Consider the following 26091-nt stretch of genomic DNA (forward strand, 5'->3'; position numbering starts at 1 on the left):
TTTGTACACTAAAATAGCTACTACCTCCCATCTAAACAGTGGTTTAGAAGAAGGGACAATGAAAACACGTAGGAGGTTAGCAGTATCAAGGTAAGTGGACGTGTTTCTGAATGGCATTCAAGTAAGTGAAGTACCTATGTATTTCTGTCATATGCACATTCTTTAATGGAGCGTGAACCTATGGATGTAATAGCAGCAGCTGTTCTAATGGACCAGAGAAAAGAAAGTGTTCTTAAGGAGAAAGTTACATTGCAGTCTCATAGCTGAGCCAGAAGCGTGATGTGCTTAAGAAAAACAAGATTCACTTAATTCTCTTTTTGGGGTTGTCTTCAAAGTAAGGAGTAAACTTTTTACAGTTAATACTCAAGTCCATACAGATGTATTTGTCACATGAAAGATGAAGGAAGAAATGGAAGATTGATGCAGTAAAACAGTAATGGTCGTTTGACTCAGTCCTTTTGCCTATTGTTAGAGGACTTAATGACACAGAATTCAGTTTTTGTAAAGTAAGGGACATTGCTGTCACTTCACATTTTCTGGGTTTTAGAGACTTGCAGACAGGGCTACACTGTAATTTTTTGAAGGGCACAGGCAATTAAATCTACACAAACTTTTTGTTTGGCAGCAAATACAAATAAAAATAATGTTTAAAACAGTGTGGTTTTTTAGTAAAGTTAGTTTTGTTATTTTTAAGGTCTAGGTTGAAGAAGGACTATGATGACTTTAAAAGACATCCAGACCATGATAAATTTACCAGAGAATTGTGGAGTAATGATGAAAGTGAAGTTGATTCTGGCAAAGAATCTTTTGCAGTAGTATGCGGTAAATCATCAGACTCTGCAGAACATATAGAAGTTCCCAAAAAAGATCACTCAGACAATGGTAAGCATTTACTGGAAATCAGTAGCTTGAACTTGATTCAGGAGCTGAATCAAGTTGATTTGGGAAGCTAATTTTTCCATGTGAGCTTGTGTCCTACTTTTTACCTCAATTCTACTACTGTGATAATATGAAAATAGCTTGTGGTGCATATCTGTCAGATGTAGACTTGAAGAGGGCAGACATGACCAAAATGAAAATTCTGCTTTATTCAAGTGTTTGCCATTTTTTTGTGCTTAACTATTTCTGTGATAACATGGTAGGTCTGTGTGGAATTTACTTTTATGGTGGTTTGACCTTGGCTGGCTGCCAGATGCCCATCCAGCCACTGTCACACACCCCCCCTCCCCCCTTCCTTAACAGGATAGGGAGAGAAAATAATATGGAAAAGCTCAGGGAACGAGATACAGGCAGGGAGATTACTCACCAGTTTCTGCACAGTCAAAACAGACTCACTTGAGGAAAATTAATTTAATTTGTTGTCAATTAAAAAAAGAGTAGGATGGTGAGAAACAAATACAAAAGCTAAACCTCCTCCCTTTCACAAATCCACATTCTTTCAAGGCTCATCTTCATTCCCAATTCTTCTACCTCCTCTCTTGTCAAGTGTCACAGGAAGGATTGAGTCTGGGGATTGAGGTCAGTTCTCTTCTCCTTCCTCATCCGTGCTCCAGTGTGGGGTCCCTCCTAGGGAATACAGTCCTTCACAAACTGCTCCAGTGTGGGTCCTCTCCATAGGCTAGAGTTTTTCAGCATAAGACTGCACCAGTGTGGGTCCCCCATATGCCACAGTTCCAGTCAGGAGCCTGCTCCAGAGTGGGCTCTTCATGGGCTGCAACTTCCATCAAGGCACACTCACCTGCTTAGAATGGGGTCCTCAAGCATTTGCAGTGTACATACCTGTTCCAGCATGATCCTGCATGGGAGCAGGTCAACCTGCTTGATCAGGGGTCTTAGTGGATTGCAGGAGAATCCATTCCAGTTACCCCTCCTTCTTTGCTGACCTTGATGTCTACAGAATTGTGTCTCTACGTTTTTTCCTCAGTCCATTCTGTCACACTCTTCTGCAAAGCATTATCCGTGAGACATCACCAGCTTGGCTGACAGGCTCAACTGTGTCTTGCAGTGGATTTGTTTTAGAGCCAGGTGTGTCTGGCACAAGGCAGTTCCTGGCCTCTCTCCTCACAGAGGACTCCTTGCAGCCCCATGCAACCAAAGCCTGAGTGCATGGCCCTTGTGTCCACCTGGCCCTCCTGCATGCATCCTCAGCTGTGTTACCACTTCATGCATCCCCTGCTCACTGGCTAGTCCAGCTTGATGCTCAGTATGAAACACGGCATTCACATCTGTGTCGCACAGGCATCCCCCACTCACAAGTCCACCTGCTAGGCCAGCCCAGACCCCCAGGCCCTCCGGCTCACCAGTTACTCTGGCTTGAAGTTTATCAGTGAATACACTCATACTGGATTTGGGGAGGATACAGACACCCCCCAGCAGTTGGCACCAGGTCCACATGCTGTAACCTCTTGCAGCTGTCCTTGCAGCTCCCCCCTTACCTCTACACATCGCTTCATGGGTTTGTATAGCTGAGCCAATTTCCTCACCCTTCCTGGCCTTGTCGCCAGGATCTCCCTTGGTTTATAATCATATTAGGTTCAAAAAGTTGATCTTCCTGCAAGAGGCCTTTCCTGATAGCCAGTCAGTTGGTGTGATTGATGAAGTTGTTTCTTGACACTGTCTCCATTTTTGTTTGGTTAGATCTGTGTTTCTGTGTATTTTTTCCTGGCTTTTCCCTTTTTCCCCTCCAGATGACCTTGCTGTAATACACATTCTCATGCTCTCACATACTATTATCAATTAATGTGAATGACCAGATTTGGTTTTCCTCACTGTCTCCCATTGCTGGTCAGGTTTCAATCTGTGTATATTCTTGTTTATTACTTCCTCCTTTCTTTATTACCCCGTTTATGTATTGCAAAGGTCCTTGACCAGATGCCCTTAAAAAATCAGACATTTCCTTCCACATACCTTTATGCTTGCAAACTAGTGTATTGCCTTTAGCGAGACACTGTAAAACTATTTTATAGGGGTATCAGTTGCAAACATGTAAAACAGTGTTTGTGTTTTAATATCCTTGCAGATGAAACGAAACTATTAGAGATGAATTTACCTTCAGGAAAAAACAGAATTTTGAAAAAAGAATCAGCTTCTAAAGAAATACAGAAGACACTGCCCAAATGCATTAAACGACAGTTCAAGCAAAATAGTTGTCTTGATCAAAGCACTAACGAGCTTTCACCAAGGAAGAAAGCTAAACTGAACACTAATGAGGCTGTGGTCCAGAGTGCAGAAAGTAGCCTGCAGTCAGATTGCGTGACTGAGCTGAAACAATTTGAAGGGTCAAGTCTAGAGTTGCTTTCCTTGACAGATCCTGCAACATCAGTATCAAACTTTCCAAAAGGGACCAAACCCATCCAGGCCTTGCTTGCCAAGAATACTGGGAACAAAGTGACCTTAACAAATCAACTGTTGCCTCCTGCAGGCATGAACGTATCTTCTTCTGAAAAGTCAGTTTTACCACCTTTGGAATCATCACTGATCAAACCAGCATTGCCCTGCCAGGCCAGTTCTAAGACTCCTTTACAAATGGTATACAAAATGCCAAATGGCCACTGTGTACCAATAGATGTTCCCAACAGCTCAGCGAAAATTCAAATGCAAGCTATGATTGACCCTAAAACTGGAGAAAAAGTCATGCAACAAGTTCTTATTTTACCTAAGAATTTTCTTCTTCAGGAGAAGGAAGAAAAAATTGTGTCCAAGGACATTCAGTCACTACAACAAAAATCATTTGAGATGCACTGTACATCTTTACCAAAAATGTCAAATGTCAGTGTTTCTTTAACACCTGTTCTGGTAACAGGCCCTGCAAATGCCACTCAGTCACCCACTACAATTTTTAACATGAATACTACCCACTCATCACAAGTGACTGGTCCCATGAACACTACACAACCATTGCCTGATGTAACTTCAGCAGATAACTTATTATCGTCAACAATTAAGGTAAGCCGAACTGAAAGTGACAAAGTCAAGACTACAGTTTCAACTGCTACGTTGCCTGTGTCTTTGGCTTCACCTACTCTTTCCACAGCTAGCCAATCATTGACACCAGCAACAGCATTAAGTGCATCTACAAACACTGATTCTGCCTCTCATAGTCTTGCATCACAGCAGCAAACTGAATCCCTTGAAACTAAGCAAGAGCTGAAGACAGTGTGTGTAAGAGAATCACAATCTATTCTGGTCACAACACGAGGTGGAAACACCGGAATTGTTAAAGTGCAAACAAACCCAGATCAGATTTCACCTAGTAGTTTATGTCCTAGTTCAGTTTTCACTTACGCATCTCAGCTTCAGGCCTTTCTTGTGCCAAAAACCACAGCGGTACCATGCTCCAGTCTTCCATCTGTAGCAACAGCCACATCTGGTCTCCCACATATTGGACAATCATCTCCTTCTGGATTTGCCCCCTCAACAGCTTCTTCTGTTAATGTTAGAGTTTTCCCTGCTGATACTACCCAGACAATGGAGAAAAGTACCAAATTCACACTACAGCAGCCAGCTGTTCGGGATTCTTTGTGTCAAGTAAGAGAGAACTCCTGCCATATGTCTTCTCCTTTATCCTCCATTTCATTAGCTAGCAATTTGGTGTCTGTGACTCCACACAGTCCTGTTAGTGTGACTAGCACTGGACAAAGTAATAATATCAAAACTCCAAATTCTTCTGTGCAGCATCAAGAGGATACTAAAACCAAAACAAAATCTGTTACACAATCTGAGTCTGATTCCGCAACAAATGGAGATTTAATCAGTGGTACTCCAGTCCAGAAATTTACATTAATCACAAATCCACCAATTTTATCTCCCTCTAGGGCATCAGGGGACAGTATTATACCCTCTCCAGCATCCACTGCTGTTAATGCTCATAAGCTGGTTTTCATTAACACACAAATTGCCAATGGCCCATTAACCACCAGTCTACCTGCAGAGACATTGAAACAGAACCTTCCTTCTTCCCTAACCAAAAACTTTGTTAATGCCGCAGAGCAACCACAGTTGGTTTTGATCCCATCTACAGTAGGAGCACCGATAAAAATTAATTCAACACCAACTACTGCTCAAGTAAAAGATGTGAAAATTGGACTAAATATAGGTCAGACCATTGTAAATACTAAAGGCAGTGCACAGGAGGGCCTACCAGTTAATATATTGCACTCTGGCATTTCTAAAGGAGAAGACAAAAAGAGCACAGCCTTGGCCCCATCCTTGACAAGTAGTACTGTGGTTCCTGTTCCAAGTTTTACTCTGTCAGCTAATGAATCTGTTTGTGTTGCAACAAAAGCCAAAAATGCCTTTACAATAACAACATCAAGTGCACACGTAGAATCTGTTTCAGTAACATCAAGTGGGACTTCCTCTGGGACACAGCCTACTGTCTTGATTGGTGGCAATGATCCCTCAAGAATAAGGCCAGTTCTGGGTAATCGACTTTGTACATCAAATATTGGAAATACTGTGGGTATATCCACTGTGAAAACAGGACATCTTGCTTCATCTGTGCTGATTTCAACACAGCCAACAGCATCTCCTCAAAATTTAGCATCTGCTCTGCAATTTCCAGTCATTAGCTTGCCTGGATCTGCAGCCACCCCCCACAAGATGTTACATACAGTTCCTCAGTTGGCAGCAGTTCCAGCTCCTCTTCCAGTACCAAAAAGCCAGTTGCCCACGCTGGTTCAGTTTCAGTCATCAGGAATTTCAACTGCTGTGTCAAGTCATTCAGGTATTCACAAATCTCAGGGTGTGTTGCCCCCTCCATCACCCAATACAGGTGAAGTCATTAGTTTTCCCAATTTTTCTGCCCTAAACTGCCAGCAGGTGCCTCCCAGTACAGAGAAACAAAGTCATGCTTATACTTGTGCGTCTACCATTCAGATATCTGATGCTTCACCACCTGTAACAAGCAAAACAGGAGGTCAGTTGAGTGAACCTTTCATTCAACAGAAAATAGTCATTAACACCTGTGTGCCTTTGGCACCTGGAACTCAGATAGTGATTAATGGTACTCGTTTTGTTGTTCCACTGCAAGGCCTTGGAGCTGGCAGCCATGTTCTTCTTCTCTCATGTAATACAAAACAGACTCCTTTAACAATTAACCATGGTCAAGAGCCTCAAGGTGTACCAACTGTTAATACAATAACCTCGAAAATTGTCCTAGCACCAAGTCATTCATTAAGTTGGCAGATACCAAAACATCCTTTGAAAAGCTCTACAAAAATTGTGAACTGTTTTGGAGCTTCAGATGCTTTACCCATTGTACATGCAACACCCCAGATATTTAGTACTCCAGCTGGATCATGTACTCCACTGTCTGCGGTAACTCTGTCTGTATCTTCAGCGACAAAATCTCCTGTTAATGTTGCCACATCTTCTGTTTCTGCTGTTCATCCTCCAAATTCTCATTTACCAAGCAACACTTCAGTGTATCACTCAGACACTTCTATCAAAAAACTGTTGGTTAGTCCAGAGGGAGCTATACTGAATGCTCTAAATACTCCATCACCAAAAGTTTCTTCCCTGTCTTCATCACTGCTTCCTGTTGTTGTTTCCACAAGCAGAAATCCTACCACTGTCTTCCCTGCATCTCAGTCATCTTGCCTTGATAAACCTGACAAAGCTGCATCCTGAATTTACTGCAAATGAGCCACTTTGAAATTCTGGGGCATTCTTCAAGCTTTGGAAGTTGTAACTATTGAATAATTTCTTACAATGTTTTAAACATTGATTTACTCAATATTACTAAGGTTACGGTCCTTACCTGTTTACACGTGGGGATTTGGAGAAAGAAAAATTTTCGTTTGTCAGAAGTTTTCAGAGAGTTCTCTAGTAAAAGGCTAAGAAATGACCAATGAATTCATTAAACAGTTTGGTGAAATCTCGCCTTTTGCACATGTTCCATCTTACATTGTTGACTGTTTGCCAGTGTGTTTATGACGGTATATATCTCCTTTTTATTTGTCAAATTTATTTTTGACTTGTTTCTTTAAAAAAAAAAAATATGCATTGTAAAAATGCAATCAGTAGTATAGAATTGTACATATTCCTGAACTCCTAAAAACCTGAGCTAAACAATAGGTACAAAGAACTATGCTGTCTTATTTAAGTTTTGTTTACATAATGTATAGTTTTTTAAGTATTTTAGTAACATTGGACCAGTGTACTGTTTAGCAACAATGCAGAAGAATCTGCATGTAATAAATCAAGTTGCTGTACTGCTTTGTGTTGGCAGTAGTTAAAAATATGTATATCTGTTACACCGTGGGAGAATACATACATACATACATATGTACATGCATAAATATATATATATGTGTGTGTGTGTATATATACATCCTTCTTTGGTGTATGGTAGAATGAAATTATTTAATCTCTTCTGTTCTTCTCTGATTTTACATTTCACGTGATTTGACGGGATTTAGAAGGAAGGCCTCCTTATTGTTCCTCATGATATAGGGCAGGATAACCCATACTTCATCCATTCTTAATGATTTGGTTATGTTGCCTGAATAACTCCAGTGAAGTGGTAAGGCTACAATGGCTTCCTAAACACCAGTCTAAGTCACACTGACTGCCATGCTTTGTCTTAAAGCTCAAAGATCTGTTGAACAATTCATTGTTCTCTGTTTTACAGCCTTGTATGCATTTCCACATATCTGGTAACTGTAACAAGGTCACTCACTCATCTTCCATCTAGCCATAACAAACTACCCATTTTTTTCATTGGTCATGCTTTCTAGATCTGTATTTTTTCTTTAGCTTGTAAGTGGTCTATCTGGAAGGAGAGTGCTAAAACATCACATGAGATTAAAAGAAGCTTTATTAATACTTTGAATGGGGATAAATCACACATTGCATAAACCTTCCCTTTTTGTACAGTGTATTCAGTATTTATTGGCTTAGATTTCAGCATTTGATCTGATAAAGCCTTTGGGTTATTTTCTGCAGATCTGCTGAGTTCACAGCTGCCTGCTGCAGTGCTCATGGAGATAAGATTTTTGATATCTTTTGTGGCTTTGCATACAGAAAAAGGGTGCCCATCTTATGGAAGATGATGATTTTAGAATTGCCGTCTTCGTATGTGTTGAATTTTTCTGTGGAGTTTGTTGGTTTGGGGTTTTTTTAGAAACTAGAAGGGAAGATTTCAGAAGAGCTTATGAATGATAGTTGCCTTCTAAATAGCTATGACTTCAAAGGGGATAAAAGCTTATTTATCTGTATTTAGTAGTGTTCTTAGACTGAATTTCATAAAGATGAAACTTCAACCTTTGCTCCTCATCCTGTTGAATTTTCTACTTCCCTTCCCTTTTTGCTGTACACAGTTTGGCAGTTCAGATGTTGGGCTGAAGAACAGGACCACATCTTACTTCCTCTGTGTCAGCTGCCTTTAAATTGTTCTGAAAAGTAACCTGGTAGGTATTTAGCTAAAGTTCTGGGAAAGTGGGGGGAAGAAAGGCTTGTGCCTTCCATAGGGACCTTTCCTTTTGCACTAACTGAAAAAATTGCATTGGGAAATTGCATCTTTGTGGACCAGAAATCTCCATCTTACCTCAGGGCTGGGAAAGATGGAAGCTGTCAATTTTGGAAGGAGAGAAGGTTTGTTTAGATGTAGAGAAAGCTACCTGCTATGCTTTTCCTACTTCTCGTGAAAGGTGTTTTGTAACTGATTTTGAAGACACCTGGTAGTAAGGGTGTCTGCCTGCCAGAGTTTACAGTACTACAGATTTTTAAGTCTGACTGCATTTTACGGTTGAATGCTGCAGGTGACTTTTCCAACAGAGGGAGATGGCAGAGAATGGCAGTTTCTTCATGGACATTTTACATACTCTAAAACCATATATACCAGCAACTCATCTTATTTCCATTTCACTGGTTGAACCTTGGGACTTGGTTTTATGGATTTTTCTCTTTTCTTGCAGTGGTTGTTTTTCCTATTTTTTTTAAAATTTATGTTTACTGTAGCATGAGTTCTCTACATTGTTTGGAAAACTCGAGACTTGGTTCTAGTATTGGAGTTGTTCTTGATGAAGAAAAAATTCTTGCGTGGCATTTTTCTGTGTGCTAATGTAGTAGGAAGATTTATGCTATAATTGGTTCTAATAAAGAGAAAACTTAGAAAAGCTGAACTTAGGAACTCAGGACTCGAGTAACTTGCTTGATTGATTTCCAAGAAGTTTTCTGAATTAATATTATAGTATTTTCTGATTTTCATAAATATTTTATAATTTGGCAGACATAAACTTTACAACATGAATAGTTTGATTCCGTTTGATTAGAGTTTTCATGGATTTTTATTCTCTGCTGGATGTGTTTGAATTCCAAATCCTATTGGAGAAAGTCTTCAGACTACTATGTAATGGGCTTGCAACATTCATTATGTAGAACCAAATTTTAGTAATTTTTGTGAATAAAATTCCTATTCCCAATACTCTTCTCTGATAGTATGAATGTCAGACAGAGGTAAGGCTTTTTTTTCAGATGAACGTGAATACCCACTGACAATTTGCTATGTACCTTTTGCTCTCTAGCAAATGTGTAGTGCTACCAGTAGCACAAAAAGAACTGTAAAAAAGTAGATTATATTCACAGACACAATAAAAAAGCAGAACTGCCTGCATCTTGACTTGAAGTTAAAAAGACATTTAATGAAACATATAGACATAGATATATAAATCAGCCTTTTAAGAAAACTTGTTCAGCTTTTCAGAGCTTGTAAAATGCCTTCTTTTTAGACACCCTCAGATATTGTATACAAGTATTCATACACTATATTACATTCAAAATTATAGGTTTAATAATGACTTTGAATATTTTGAATTACATCCTTTCATTTACCTGAATGGACATGTTCTGCACAATAGTTTTGCTTTGTTATGAGTAGAAAACGACACTAATATTGCTTCACAGTTCAAACCCCCATGTGTGCTGCCATTTTCTCATAGGGATTCTGCCACACTAGAAGCAATTAAATTTCACAAGTCTTAGGGGTCATAGAAGTATCTGTTCAAGCCAAGTGTGTTACTATCAAGTCATTCAAACCTGTGCTGATTTCACTATGCGACATAGCAAAGGGTTCAATGCAAAAAGGGAAGCAAAAATTCTCCTGGTAAGTGAGTGAAGAGAATTAGTCTTGGAGTAGGTCAGAAAATTACTAAAAACTAGTATTTGAAGGATGTCCATAGCTTCCACAGTGTGTGTGGTTCACAGTTGGTTTTGCTTATACTTTGTTGTAGTGCAGAATTTTAATAGCCCAAATGAATTTTAAAGTAAATTAATTATTTTTATTAAAGCATGAATATTTCTTGCATTTGTTAAGGACTGTTTCTTTTAAATAGAATGGCCAGAGGTGCTCACAAAGACTTAAACTCATGTAGACTGCTCCCTGTAAGCTGCACCTCAAATGAGTTTACTGACTCAAATAATAAGAAAAATAAGATTAATAATACTGCATCAGACTTAAGGTCTGTCTGTCTGATTATTATGGCTATCTATCCCAGCATCACCTAGTCTCTTGAAGCACTCAGGAACAGCATTCCAAAAGAACACAATAACAGGCCTGAATAGTCTTTTAGTATCCACTAAGCCAGAGTCTTCCTCACACAGCTGTGATTTTTTTCAATTTAATAGCTTTCAGTGTATTTCTCTTGATGAAATATACCAATCCTTTCAAGAATTCATGGAAGCATGTAAACAAACTATTACCATTCACAGCATCCAGTGGTAAAGAGTTCGTAAATAAATCTCCTTTTTGGTTTCCAAACCTGGTACCTGCTAGTTTCGTTTGATGCAAATAATATTTATATTGTAAGATACAATAAACCTTTGCTCTTTGTTATTTTTCCATGTGGCCTATGTAGACCTTTGCCATGTTGGTTGTCTCTTTTTTAGAATAAAGAGAAATTGTGAATTCAATTATTTATTTTATGGAAGTAATCAGTTGCTGTCATTGCTGTGTGTACCTTTTCAATTTCACTATATCCTTGAGATGTGGTGTCAGAAGAGTGCATGTTCTAAAAGCCCTATGAGCTATTCAGCAGTGTGTTGATGACTTTTCTTTCATAATAATTATTTCAATGTTTGTGGGTTGGTTTCTGACTATTATTTAGCCTCTTACTAACATTTTTGTAGAAATATAAATTGTAAACCAACTTCGCATCAGTGTCAACCCAACTCATCCAATAAAACTATACCACTTGTAGAATATTGTAGCTCTAAAGGCATGATCTTTAAACCAGATTATTGCTGACTGCAAGTCTGGCACTCTCTATTCCTATTTTTGCTTGGTTTAGCTCTCTTGAAGATGTAAAAGGACAAACTGCTATAATGATTTTCAACATGATGCTTTTCAAATCTCATTATTTTTGTGCATAGGATACAAGATAAAGTCTGTATATGGTCATTTTATACAGATTGGCATCCACATAAAGATTTTTTAGTTGTTGAAGAAGCCACTTTGTAAATGTGACACAGAGCAATGTTATTTTAAAAAATTTTCCTTGAAACTATAATGGCATAAAAGCAGACTTTAAGATCTTGATAAATCTCTATGTATTCTCTTCTTTTCTCAAAATACTGAACTGTCTGGTCAGTAATCGCACCTGAATGTCTTGCATAAACTTGGAAACCGGGAAGCTTCATTGTTTCATATGTGACTGGTCCAGAAGTTCTTCAGAAAGTTGGTGTTCTTTACAGTATCTTTTATTAAAATCTCAGCTGAACTAAACACATTAAATGAAAATGGTATGTAAAAGTAATGCAAAGAAAATGTAATTAATTGCTTATAATATTTCTTGAAATTATATTTGCTACACAGAAGGTCTATTAAACAGTGCATAAATATGATTTCCCACTTTTTACAGATGAAGACAATGAAGTTTTGAGTTCTCATAGCAACATGAAGGAACTGGGAATAGAATCCTTGGTCCCGACTCCTTCCAGCATCCCATCCATAACTAAAGGTTAGATACCTAGATTACTGCTTTATTTTCCCCTATTCCAACTTCTAAAAATGAAGAAAATATTTGGAAAATGCAATTATTTTCAAGAATGTGAGGAGCATTGACAAATAGCATTTATAAAAATTAAATAGCAAAAGGAAGCAAGATAGTAAAGAAGCAACTGTGATTTTTGTGATTGTCTTCAGGCTTTAGAGCTTTGCTTGTCAATGCCGATACCATGAAAAGAAGACAATATACTTCTTTAATTAGTTGTTCATATTGATTCCATCTCGTAATAAACAACTATAAAATCAGACTATTTTGGCTGTCAGTAGGTCATTGGCATCTGGTACCAGCATATACATTGAAATCTGTCCATGTAACATGCTGTTATTTGTAAAATCATTTTTCACTCTTTTTAAAAATCTCATGCAGCAGTGACATTGAATAACAGAGAGGGATTAGTGACTGGGTACTACTATGTAGCCACAGGGTGTCTTCCTTATAATAAATAATCATGGTGGATTCCATTTACACAATATAAAAAGCAGGTATTTTGAGTATTATAATCAGTTTTAGCTACTGGGAAGGAGGAATTGGTTTGTCTATTTTAAAAAACCTTGTCAACTCATATTAGCAACACACCAATACTAAAGTTACAGTAGCATGATTGAGGCTTGTCTGGACAGTATTCTACAGTTCAACTACATGTTATGCCTTCAAAATATTTTTCTTGCCAGTAGAATGCTTTTTGCAATGTGAACTTAGAAGAACAAGAAGTGGCAGAGGCCTGTCTGAAATATTTGCCTCCTGCCATGGCCTAAGAAACTGATGGAAAACCAAAACATTTTGTTAAAAGAGAGCCCATGTCTGAAAGTGAGTTTCTTACTTAGGCACATGAAATGCAAGTGATATGACTGGTGCAGCAGTTCTGTCCTTGTATGAGCTGCACCTTGGGCTGGGCGTTTCACTCACTGTAGTGGCCAGTAGAGAATGCTTAGTGGAAAGTATGAGTTAATTTTCCCAGTATGTATACACAGCCTCCAACAGTAATTCCAGGAGAATTGTGTGAATTCAGGCTGAGCTTGTCTGTGACATGAAAGGGCCAATTTTGCAGCCAAAGAAAGAGGTACTGGAAAAAGGTGAGCAGTGATTCAGAGAATCAGAGCAGAAAAACAGTGATATAAAAGCATAAAACTGCTTCTCCATTTATAAGAAGTGGTAGGAGAGGTGCATGAATCCTGTTAAACAGCAGAAGTTTGGAATGAGGAGTTGATCAAAATTGTTGTTGGGGCCAAAATCCAGTAAGTGAAGGTCATGTGGGCTGCATATCCTGGGAATTACAAATGTAAGAAAAACAGTCTTCTTAAATCTTTATCAATACCAAAACCATTCAGGTTGAGTTTCCTGGAGATACAGAAATTGGAGTAATTTATTTCAAGACAGACATCTGACACCTTTTAATCCTTGCAAGGATTTCTCTACAGGAGATTAATGTCAGGGAATATTCACACTTACCATATGATTTCATTGTTGTAATGCAAATTCTGAAGCAGTTCTAAGGTTTTTTTGAGTACGGCTACCAGATGACAATCCTAAAATTCCTCCTGCAAACAGCTATAGAATCAAACCTAGCACTGAACAGTGTCTAAAAAGGGCCACTCTTTTGCTCCAGAGTGTCAGGAGCAATGAGTTACTTGAGGTGTATGTGGTGCTATGGAGAAACAGAAATCAATTACTTTTGCCAAGGTAAGTGAGAAAAGACAACTTGATAGAACTTGGAAGATTACACCCTTTTCTTAAGAAAATTATTTTCAACAAAAATGAGTCAGATCTTTCCCCTTATAGCTACAAGAATGCAGCTAATGGTAAGGTAAATGAAAAAAAGAAGTGTAAAGAGGGAAGCTTGCTTTTCTTGTAAGCAGAGAACACAGCAAACATGCAGCAGAGAATTCTGTTTCTCCCCTCCAGAGATGGAAGCTAATGGAGTTGAAAAGACTTTACAACATTAGTATTGAAAGACTGAAGTATTTATATTAGGCCATCACTCTTTGTTTTGTACTGATTTGAGTTCTTGTGGTGTATCTCTCAGGAAAGGAGCAAGTAAAGCATGTGGTCCAACATGTAATTGGGGCTATACTAAAATGGTTTGGAATTGTGAAGACACGTGTGCTGTTCAAGCATTGTTCAGATTTTCATCCATGTGAATCCACCAAGACTGGAGTTTGCAGCTATCCCATGCAAAGAGCTTTCTGGGGCAACAAGAGGAGGCAATAACTGTGACATTTAATGTCAATAGTATTTGTGGCATTTAATGTCCATAGTGTTGCCACAAGGGATTATACATTCTGCCCTTTTTTCTCTAGTTAAATAGGGCCCAGCAGTCTGGTTCTTTTTTTGATGAATAAATGTAATAAAATCACAGAATTAGAGAATGGGTCAGGTTGGCAGGGACCACAGCAGGTCACCTGGTCCAATCTCTCTGCTCGACCAGGATTATCCCAGAGCACATTGCATAGGATTGCTCCAGATGGTTCTTGAATATTTTCACTGAGGGAGACTCCACAGCCTCTCTGGGCAATCTGTTCCAGTGTGAGAGATGTGATCCAGTGTGATTTGAGAGATGGTTCATGGTGGACAAAGATGAGATGGATAATAAGCCTTTCTCTTTCATATTGCTTCAAGCACAAGGCAGTTAGGAACACTACTACCCCCAAAAATGTAGTCTTCTGTACTGGCACAAGAGTAGAGTCTACGTGGACATAACATCTAGAAGAGCTAGATTTTGACAGCAAGGGAAGCAATAGTTCATTCTGTTCATTAGAAATCTAAGGCTGCTGCCTTTGAACCAAAGACTTTTTGGGGAAAGGAAGTAAAGTGAAAATTGGAGGTTCTCTAAGGATGCAAAATATGGAGTGTCAATTCCAAAAAGTGCACAAGTGCTGGATTTTAGCTGGCATCACGTATGGGACGTGTAGATAATAGCTGTAGATAGCTTTTTAAAATTTATACTGCTGCTAGTTTACCTTTATTACTGCATATAAAGTTCAGTGCAGATGTGTGTCCAAGAGACAACACTGGAAATTTTCAAGCACTTTTTAGCTCTAACAGGCAGTAAAATATGTTTAATGAAATGCCGTGAACACACAACAACCTTTCAACCTTGTTGCACAGTTCAATATGCAGTCAGCAGAAAAGTACAAGTGAATAAATGCTACTTCTCCAAAGACCGAGAAACTCATTAACGTTTTCCTTTACATAAGAAGTAAAAAGAAGTTTGCTTTTAAAGGCAAAAAAAATATACTCTTATGTCATGTGAGTACATTGACATAACACTAACAAAGTAATGGATATTTTACCAATATTAGACATAAACATGAATCAAAATATGTCACTGGAAAATTACAAGGAATATGGCTAATACTAATACAGTTCTTAGGGCCAGGATAATATACATACATCCCCAGCTCTAGCAGGAGTTAAGCCAAAAGAGATTGCTGAGGTCAATGTCACTGGATTGTCCTACCAACCAGATGCAAATGCCAGTCACGTAACACTGGACTAGTGAGACTCTAAAAAAGCAAGTGCTTCCTATGGGAAGTTTGTGGTTCTTTCTTTCAGCATATTTCTCTGACATGTGTAGAATATACCTTTTGGCTCTTGGCTCAGCGAGTGTTTTGCTGCATGATGCAGAAAGCCAGGAAGATTGAACTCATCAGGACCTGCTGCATTTTACCTTTGTTCAATGGCTGGGATGGCTGACCAATATTCTAGAATCTTTAAAGACTACATTGAGGCTTGTAGCTGCATTAGAAAGTAGGTGATCCAGCAGGATCTTACCAGGAATCCAAACGCAGACAGTGTAACTTCTGTTGCCATTCTTACTTACTGATCAGACCAAAGCGCACTATTTTAGCAAGGGGTCTCTTTTTGCCGTATTAATTGCATCTATGTAAGGGTTGCATGCATAGCTATGGAGAAGTTCCTAAGATCCTCTTGTGTGGGTAAGCTTTAATAACTGTGCATCTGCTGCTCTGATAGTGCAGATGAGCAGCAAGCAGAGCTTCATTCTCCAGCTATGACCAGGCACCTCTTCATCAGCATCATGGGGAAAAACTCAAATTACACATGAATTTCTTTGTTAGGTTTTTTTGATGGAAGAAAAGGAAGCACAAATACCATGTTTGTTCAGAATTATGGTTGTAATACAAGGCATCTGATTGCAGCCTGATTGCAAAGAGGGTAAAAACCAGAGGAGTAGGAGGTCTGTGATTTTTACATCCTCCCTGTTACATACATGACCAAACTAAAGAAATTATGAATCTAAATTTTGGTGACCAGTTGCTACTCTGGGGTCATGCAACTGTCTAATCTGAAAGACTTCCAAGGGGGTTGAATGCCCTATACGATGTTCTCCATGTATGGTAGTTGAGACATTTCTATGCATTTCTCTTTAAAGGAACAGATGTCGTGGAATGTTTTAACTAGTCTTTGGTAAAGTGCAGTGTTATTGAATGTAATACAAAAGTACCAGTTCTTGCAGCATGCAGCTTTGACAATTACAGGTCTCTTGTTTTCAAGGTCTGATCTGTCTTGTATCAGTGTTTTTTTAAGGAGTCAGCAATGAGACTCTGCAGTGTACCATCAGTGGGTATAGAGCCAGATTTGAAAAACGGAATTTAGAGTGATGGTCAGCATGAGTGATGACGTTTACACCTATTTAATAGAGTGCTCTGTGTAGCTCTATTTCATGCTCTTATTTTAACACACTTAAATCTGAGACCACTGTCTAACTGTGTCTATAAAGCAAAAATAGTGCTTTCACGGGGAGAAGAAAGGAGAGGACTTTCTGAAAACTAAGGGTAGATTTCCAAGAGGGCTTATCTATCCTTTGAGTATCTATAAATTCACATTAAAGTTTAATTGCTCTAGCTGTGGCTGCTGACGAGTTCTAACAATTTGGCCTTACATAGTTCCACAAAGAAATTAATATTCCTACTTCATCAATGTTAACTTCCTCGTGAGCTTTTGCAACAGCTCGTAATATATTTAATTCTGACACTACTAAAAATGTGTGCAATTAAGTGAAGCTTTTTTAACTCTAAGCACTTTATTACTTTATAGTAAATAATCTCTATTAATTTTTTAATAAATTCTTTTCTCAGACATGAATGCGTATGTCAGTTCTATTCCACTGTAGCACTATACAGTTTTTTGAAGGAATGCTGCCCTAGAGTAGAGAAATGCAGAGCACTGAGTTGCTTAAGATATCAGCCCCAAGCTTTAGCTTACCAGTCCTGCAAAAAGATTAATCAGCCGTTGTGTTCTGCATCTCTAGTGCTTACTAGCTATAAGCTGGCATTTTTAATATTTTCCTGTGTATTCTTCTTCCTGTTGCTAAATAATTCCATAGTCTTTTTCCTGACAGGCAGAAATGACACAGGTAAGACAGCTTTTTAAGTCAAAGCGTATCTCTTAAGTTTCTAAATAAATATATCAACTAAATTTATGAAAATTTTTGGATAGATTATAACCTTTCACAGGAATTACTGATATTTATTACCTTCCAACAATTTTACTAATCTATATAACCATTCTTACTACAAAAGAAACATTTAAAAAAAGCTATGTCTTATTATTTATCAACATGGATGGAGTTTGTTAGGCAAGTAAACGTGCCTTGTGTTTAAAACTTTTTTTGTTTTAAGGTGTTTGTATTTGTGTAATTGATGACAAAGAACTAGATTCTTTACTAATACTTAATCATTACTTTATGAAATCAGTTTTCTTCTGTAACTACTTTTGATTCTAATGAGTGTTGAATAATTTTAGCTGCCTCCTGCTGTGAGATACCATGCCTTGTTTATAAATTTGTTGATCTGCATATAATACTAAGTAATAATCTGGCAAGCAAGCAGTAACAAAAAAGCTAAATAAACAATAACTACAAAATGTATGTAGCCAATTTATGCATATCAAAATTCATTGTTTTTAATTACTGCTAGTGTTCTGGCAAGCTGGGAAAATTAACATCTTGGAGTCTGCTGTCTTCTGTATTCTTCAAGAAACATGGTTTTCATGCATTTTCTTATATAGTTTCATCATATTAGAAAGAAATTACATGTAAAGCTTTGTATTTACAAAGTTCTTTTGCTCTCTCACATGACTGCCACAAGGAACTAAAGGTGATGTCATTATACCCATTCACAGGTATGAAATAATATGAACTCCAAGCAGAAACTCCTAGATTGCCTAGACTGATCTTTTTTTTTTTGTAAGGAATTTTTAATTACAGGTACATAAACAAGTGATGTGAGGTAAACGTGTGTTGTAAAACAGTCGCTTTTTGGAAGTTAATTTTAAAACTGCTGGTGAAGAAAACAGTCTGTAAGAAGACATGTAGTCAAATGGTTTGGTTCATTTTGTTTCAGATTCTTGTACCTCACATTCGAAGGAATAGTTGGTTTGGGTTTTTAAAAATTTTTTAAAGAAAGGGAGACTAAATGAGGAAGATGAAAACAAAGGTGCCATCACTTTTTACTCTGATACTGAATAGTATGTGATTACAGATCTGTGTAGACCTATGAAGAATTCAAGATGACCAGACCCTAATGTATTAATCTGACTACAAGAAGTAAAAAGCTTTAAATGAAAGCACATTCAGATTTATTAAGGCATTTCAAGGACCAGTTCTGTAAATTAAGCGGGAATACTTTTCAGCAACTGCTAATGAAAACATGTTGTTTTCTTTTGTTTGATTTGAGCTTCGAGAAAGTTAAGCATATACGGGAAATTAATAGCGAGCATGAAGAAATGTAATCAGTATGTTTAGGACTTCAAATTTCATGTTATCATGGTGAATAAGGTGGTGGTGACTGATCTGCAGCAATTTTGTCATAAGCTGGTGGAGCATCAGGTACCTATGGTAAGGAAAATGGGTGTGAAAGATCAAAAAAACCAATTGAATTACAATAAAAATGACAAGAAAATTACATTAAACATGCATTAAGCTGTTTACCCCCATATTAGTTACAGTTCTATGACTTAAAGTAGCTGAGCTCATTCATTGTGTCTATTTTTTTAAGGTTACTTTTTTGGTAGTATGTTTTCTGGTTTATATCAGATTCATTTTATTGCTATTGTTCATCCAAAGAGAGAATTTCCAGTGTTATAAAGGCAGGAATATTTTTCTTATGTATATCTGGGGTGTTTTATATTGATAATTCAGATAAATATTGAGGCTTTTCGTTGAGAGTCCTGATGCAGGCACATTGTCTTATTTCTAGTGTTAAAAACTTGAGCAGCTTATTTGAAATTGGTTGTAAGTTAGCGTTTTCTCAATTCTAAAGCAATTTGAACACACCCATTTATATGTATTTATCACTTAATTTACCTTTTTGAAAATTGAAAGTTTAAATGTTCATCTTTCCATAATGATTAGAAGAGCTAATACCTTGAAGTTTTATAATGTTCCCTGACAATGTTTGTCAGAGTATAGTATACCAGACACAATCCATTTGTTGTTTGTCAGAATGGCAGAAAATCAATTAGGGAGATATTTGGTTTTTTTCAGTATATTTCAGCTTTGCATTATTCTAATAGATTACATAATGATCATATGACTTAAGAATAAATGTAAGTTGAAGAAAGTAATTTTTGAAATAAGAATTCTAAATAGTAGATTTTTAACATTTTTTAAATTTTTCACAGTACGAATTTTTCAAAATACTATTTTATAAGTTGAGGCACTGAAGACTCAGTCTATGAGAGCATACACCAAGGGGGAAGTCATCAAGTGCCTGTTTAACAATATTGTCTCACCATGTCTTACTCAGTTTTAAGTAAGTGAGATCTTGAGTTGCAACTTACCACAGAATTAAAGTCTCTGTAGTCCTGCAGAGCCATTTTGCAGTCCAGTATTGCTTCCTCACCTACCACCTTTCGTATTGTGCTCATACTAGTGTTTTTGCTCTGTGACAGATCATAAAAAAAATACGGGGAAAGCGAAAGGAAGAAAAGACTGTGAAGTTGGAGCAAATTATGCATAATTTAAAATTTGACAGCACACTTACAGTACGTATTAGAATCTGGGATTAGGGCCAGACACAATGCAAGTGTGTTTACCTAGCACTTCAGGCTGTCTCTGCTGAGACATACTCTCTCTCTCCTATGTAATGCAATTACAGTGCCAGAAAAATAAGTATCACATGTTTTAGGTCCTGGACTGATGCAGGAATTGACATCTCATGTACCCAAATGCCTCCTCCTTTTTATGCCACCCATTTCTTTCCTTAATCCCCAACCTTTTTGTTTTCCATTTTTTCAACATTTCTTTTGTACACATGCTGTACCAGTTCTCCCTTAGCCAAAAATAGCCTAAGAAAAATGTCATTTTCCAAACCAGAAAGTAGCAATCTGTGATGAGCAAGAATTAAAAAACAGATTATGCTTTTTGCCAGGCTGTATAAAGCAGGCATTTGGTTTGATTTTTGAAAGGGTTTTTCGAGTATTACTTTCATTTTTGCAACATTTCACTATGAAAGTTCAGTTTTTAGATATTCTGCCAGTTGATACATGTATTGGATAGATAATTGGAAAGGGAATGGGACAAAGTTATCAGAAACAGCAAGGAAATGGATTTGCTGATTTAGATGAGAGCTCTGCTGGGTTTTTTAATCCCAAATAGTTACTTATATCTTCTTCAAAATATTAGGAAAACTAAAAGATACTTACTGTAAAACATATATTTGGATAAAGCTTTGTCCTGGTTTCAGCTGGAGTAGAGTTAATTTTCTTTTAAACAGCTGGTACGGTGCTTTGTTTTGGATTCGTTATGAGACTCATGCTGATAACACAGTGATGATTTGGTTTTTGCTCAGTAGCTCTTACTCTAAGTCATGCACTTTTCAGTGACTCATGCTCTGTCACAGAGCAGGTGCACAAGAAGCTGGGAGGGCTCATGTCTGGGACACCTGACCTGAACTAGCCAAAGGGATATTCCATACCAGAGAACATCACGCCCAGTATATAAATGAGGGATTTTTCTGGGAGGGGCTGATCGCTGCTCAGGAATGAGATGGGCATCAGTTGGGTGTGAGAAACTGTAGTGGGCATCACTTGTTCCTTTGGGGTTTTACTCCTCTCTCTCTCTCTTTTTCATTATTATGATGAGTTGTAGTAGTAGTAATAGATGATTATATTTTGTTTCAATTATTTAACTGTTCTTATCTCAACCCATGAAGTTCACCTTTCTTTCTGATTCTCCTCCACACCAGGGTGGCAGTGGGAAGTAAGCAAGTGTCTACATGGTGATTAATTGCTGTCTGGGGTTAAACCGTAACAAGCTTTCACTTTAAAGGATTAAAATAGACCTCCTTTGTTAGGAGGGGGAGCAAAACTTCAAAAATAAAGGTTTGGGACTTCTAACAACAGATGTTATAAGAAGGATTGTACCTTTTTTTAAAATATTATCTAAGAAGACACAGATTAGAATATTTTAAAGTAGTGTTTAGAAAACGAATCTCAAACCTGCCCCATTTTTGTTGTAAGCCTTAAAACTGCAAGTCAAATTTTATATGGATGAATCACACATCCCCCATATGTGAGCATATTTACTTGCTTGTAACAAGTTAGTTATTTTTCTTCTCTGCTTCCTAGATTTACTCTAATCATATCTGTCCTTATTTAGGGTAAATCTTATGAATAGTGAATATATTACTTTTATTTAAGTGAAAGGACACAGAACACCTCTTCATTTTGTGTAAATATAAATATAATAATTCCTAGAAATAAATTTTTCTACTGATATGTTGTGCAAAGTTGGGCAACTGGTTTAATGTCCCTTTGTTTCTGGTTCCTCTTACCACTTTGTCTGGCTTGCAAGTTCTTCAGGAAAGGTTGTGTTTCATATTGTGTGGTTTTGTCTGTGACATATGTCAGTGTAAACACTACCTGAGATAATGATGTCATGTTACAGATTTGATGTTCTCTGCATCAATGTCATGCAAGTCAAGGAAATGTATTGTCAAAATAATAGCATGATAGAAAATGAGCTGCCACACTTACCCGCAGACTTTTGTAGCCACTACGTCTTTTGTAATACCAGCAGCCAAAGGCAAGTAAAATTGCCAGCACCAAAATGAAAAGTCCAATACCCAGAGCTCTGTTGGGAAAGCAAAATAAAATCATTAGCACTGCAACTAGATGCAGCCTCCCAGGAGCAAGAATGGTTAGGCCAAAAGTTTGTGTCAGCATCCTGTTGTAAGAGGAAGTCATGGAGCAGAATTTACCTCAGAAAATAGGCAAAGTATCAGTAACTTCAGCCAGTTTCTGTAGATTTCGCAGTTAGCTAATTTCTCTACCAAGTTCTTAAGTATTTTAAAAATATATTTCTTTGAAAATAATTATCTTCCAGTGACTACTGATTCCAAAAAGATGCCTGTCTGTAAATCTAGCAAATCACAGCATTGTGATATTGCAAGTGAATGTGAAATAAATTAAATGCCATATATGCAATGATGCAGCTTATGTTTATTTGCTAAATTTCTCTAGGCAACAAATATTTAAAAATGTATACTAATTGCATCATATTGCAACAACTGCTATTGATGGAAGGGCTTTTTGGATACATAAAACACATTACAACCTTAAAACATGTCTAAGAAACTTTGCATTATTCATAAAGGGCTCTATAAGGATTTAGTTCTTGTGTGACATACTAGGCACAGTATTGGTGTCACTGGGTCATTTTAGGGAAAATGCACTTTGCAAACTGTGCTGTAAAACATCCTTCCCACTGCTCACTGGGCACTTGACAAAAGCAGCACAGTTCCACTCTATGTCAAAAAGCAAGCTGACAAAGTAATTGCAAATTTCCTAGTCACAAAAACCCTTCCTTCAGTGTTAATATCCTCCCTGTTGAGATATATGGAATTAATTCCCTTTTTTTTTTGTTCTTTGCCTATTCAGGAACAGAAGAATATGGTGAAATGGTTAAAGGGAAAAGAGTATGCAGGGAAAAAATTACTATGTGAATCAGGATAAACCCATTCTAACATACTTCTGTGTATCTTATGCCCAGTTGCCTTGCAGTAATTCCATTGGGACTGAGTAGTGGCATATGTGACTTATCAGAGAGGTTTTATATCTATTTGCTGTCATTTTCACTGACCCTAAGTCTCATGAAGGAGTGAACAAAGAAGCCTGAAAGGAGATGCAAGGAGATTTGTGTGGCAGAACAGGCTGCCTTTTTGTCTGAACGTCTCGTGTGCTATTTGAATCATGAGGCCCCTTGGAGACAAAGGGATTTTCTTTTTCCGAAGTACATGTATCTTGTAAGGTGCTCCTGTCCCTTGAAGACTTTGTGTGGCCTGGAGGCCTGTTTAACCCAAGAACAGAGCTCACAGCAGTCACTTTCTGATGCAGCCAAAGATATGAGATGGCTCCACTGGTTTTGCTACTCTTGCCAGGATGGTTTAAACTTGGAGAGACTGCTTCTCCAGGCAGCTGCCCTCTCTACATTTTTAGACTTTCTGCTTTTCACATGTTGAGTAGTTTTAGCTATCCATTAGCCTGCATGCCCCCAGAACGTATGTCATTTCTGGAGCTGGTACTTCTGACTGCACATTTGCCATCTAACTCCTTCCCTAACTACTCAGAAGCTAGTATGGAAAGTGTGTATGCAACTTTTTGCAATTCCAGTTAAAGCTGAAGCTGTGCTACTCAGAATCTGGGCTCATATCTGGACTACACTTTGTACCGAGAGTGTCATTTTTGCATATCTAGAAAAACTACTTATAATTGCAGCCACTAGAATTCACAGCAGTTAGAGTTAGAGGTGAGCATGCCTAGTTTCAAGTGCTGAAACATGACTAACCAGCTTTTTTTTTTTAAAGAACTGAACTGCTTTGTATGTACTATGAGAGAGCTTTCCCCTTTATTTATTCTTTTTGCCGGAGCTGATCCTGGACGAGCAACTATCTTGCAGTATGAACAAGTAATTAAATTTGAGGCCCAGTAAGCCAGTACCAGTAGTACAATCCACATACAGACATCCCAAGCACACTGGAATTATTTGTCTAATGTAATAAAACATCACCAGCTGGGTGGTGTCTCTAATAATCCCAGACCAAACATATTTTATTGTAATTCAAAGATAAAAAATATTAGCCAGAAATAGTTTTGGAAGTCACTTTTGTATGGCATTGATGTCTTCATCTGCTTTTTTTTTAACCACTTCTCCACAGAGTTTCCCCCGTTCTTTAGGGTGAGACAATGTCCCTTTGAGGTTCCTAAGAGAGGTCTGTGAATCTAAGTATAAATTTAGTATACAGATCACCTTGCAACAGCGTCAAAAGTAAATTTTAAATAAGCCTCAATAAACCTGGTAAAGGCTAATGACTTGTGATCGTATGATTTAACTTTTGATTTTTGAATTCTACAGTTCTGTTTTTTCTTAACTTTGAGGGCTCCTTAAAGATAGTTAAATGCACTCACTCTATATCCAACAGTGACTTTTTTTATACAATTTTCTGGTTTTCTTTCAATGCAAATTTTTTCACCAGCTTACATGCTAACATAGGTTTTGATTTATGCTTACTCTTCTGCTGCAAAATAGCCGTGTCCTTTCCCTTTGAAATAGTTGCCATCCAGGTGGTTATATCTTCTGGGCATTTTGTGAGGTTGGTCCTGCTCAAACCTACAGGGTAGAAACATAGTGTCTCAGTGTGATAAACAATTTATTACCTTTAAAGCATAGTATTATCAGCTTCTTTGTTTTAACGGGAGCTTTTTAGAGAGGCAGGATAATCTGATACCTTCAGAATCAATTAGATCCATATACATATGCAACTGTCCCAATTTAAGATAAAACTCAAACCCGTAACTATATATATGAGTATCACCACTGACATCAAGGTGTTCGCACCTGAGTGTAACAGAGTTTGCAGAATTTGATGTGATTTTTTTGGTACCAAGGGATGGCAGAATTCTGAAGCAAAATCTAGAATATAGAAAAAAGGGCAATTTACCTGGTCAAGAAAACCTATTAAGAAGAAAAACTAATATTGTTCTAACAAATAGTTGTTTGTCTATTCTGTTATTCCCTGTAAACACTCAGGGGACAGGTTTTCAGTCACTGGAGACTCTCAGAGATCTGTTGAATTTCAGATGGAAATACTGATTTATGTCTGCTGACAGTCTAAACTCAGATGTGTAGGGAATTTATATTACAGTCTTAATTCCCAATCTTTACAACCTTAATTCCCAGTCTTAAGGTGATGATCACAGCTGTTTGAACAGTTAAAAATATGTTCAATCAAATATAATGAAGAAGGAATCCACAAGTAATCATGTTTCTGTAATCTGAAGAGCACAACAACGGATCCTACTTGATAGTATCTGGCTAACCTACCTATCCTATAGAGGTAAATTATAAAACATGATGACTTTACTGAAAAGAATTCTAGCCAATGAAAGAAAATATTATGAGTTCACTTAGAGACAGTCAAGCCTCTTCTAAATCATAACTTTAAAGCAAAACTGAAAATTTTGTGTAAAATAAAAAAATATAAATCTTACCTCCTTCGGACCTGTATTCTGTCTGTTAACTGAAGGCATGTGCAGCTTTCTTTGACTTGGTCTGTTTTTTTCTCCTTTGATCTGTCCTCTTATGACTATCACGAGTTTAAATTCCTTTCAGTACAGCCTCTGAATGCATTAATTAGCTTGAAAGGGCTGAGGACACAACTTCTCATTTTCTTCTGCATTCTTCCCTCTTAAAAAGCAGCAGAAAAATCTATTATTACTTGATTATTTACGTGTGCTCTGAGAGACAGACCAACACCTTTTTACCTGCCCAATAAGTACAAGCTCCTAGAGTGGGCAGACTGTTTGTAGATTCGAACATGTTTTGATCTAAGGCTGGTTATTTTTTTACAGAGGACTGGTATATTTCCATGTATTTACTATAGCTTTGTTTATGCACACTTTTTGCACCGTTTTAACACTGTGCTAACTAGCATATGTGGACCAAAATTCGTTACACTATGACAAAAGTGTCTCAGATTAAGGTAAATACAGTTTAACTCTATACAGCGAAGCGAACACTGCAAGAAAAAGAGAGTCTGTCCCATGGGCTGCAGAACTAATGAAGCCT

General features: G+C 37.5%; 2 protein-coding genes across 5 annotated transcripts in view; one reads left to right on the forward strand and one right to left on the reverse strand.

Moving 5' to 3' along the window:
- The window catches only part of KIAA2026 (KIAA2026 ortholog), a 67564-nt gene extending 49330 nt beyond the window's left edge, over nt 1–18234 (forward strand). For 3 of the 4 annotated variants that reach the window (XM_032097635.1, XM_032097636.1, XM_032097637.1), the window contains 2 exons: nt 695–882; nt 3020–11636. In XM_032097635.1, the coding sequence (XP_031953526.1) occupies nt 695–882; nt 3020–6630 (3799 nt within the window). In that variant the 3' untranslated portion in view covers nt 6631–11636. Of the gene's footprint in view, nt 1–694; nt 883–3019; nt 11637–11858 lie in introns of those variants that run through there. The other variant, XR_004237854.1, reaches the window with a different exon arrangement.
- Nucleotides 18235–18585: 351 nt separating this feature from the next.
- MLANA (melan-A) lies at nt 18586–25619 on the reverse strand. The gene is made up of 5 exons (XM_032097638.1): nt 25515–25619; nt 24535–24633; nt 22002–22098; nt 19806–19907; nt 18586–18856 (listed from the first exon to the last, which is right to left on the reverse strand). Exons 2-5 carry the CDS (start codon nt 24606–24608, stop codon nt 18788–18790), a joined length of 342 nt encoding a protein of 113 aa, XP_031953529.1. The 5' UTR covers nt 24609–24633; nt 25515–25619; the 3' UTR covers nt 18586–18787.
- Nucleotides 25620–26091: the final 472 nt, after the last annotated feature.

This window comes from Corvus moneduloides, chromosome Z (assembly GCF_009650955.1).
Source record: "Corvus moneduloides isolate bCorMon1 chromosome Z, bCorMon1.pri, whole genome shotgun sequence".
NCBI classification, from domain to species: domain Eukaryota; kingdom Metazoa; phylum Chordata; class Aves; order Passeriformes; family Corvidae; genus Corvus; species Corvus moneduloides.

Coding starts and splice junctions, on each gene's coding strand:
- MLANA (XM_032097638.1), bottom strand. CDS start 24,608: ATGCCCAGAAGATATAACCACCTGGATGGCAACTATTTCAAAGGGAAA. Junction 22,099..24,534: donor GGCTATTTTGCAGCAGAAGA/GTAAGCATAAAT, acceptor CTTTCCCAACAG/AGCTCTGGGTATTGGACTTT. Junction 18,857..19,805: donor ACAGAGACTTTAATTCTGTG/GTAAGTTGCAAC, acceptor TCCTTACCATAG/GTACCTGATGCTCCACCAGC.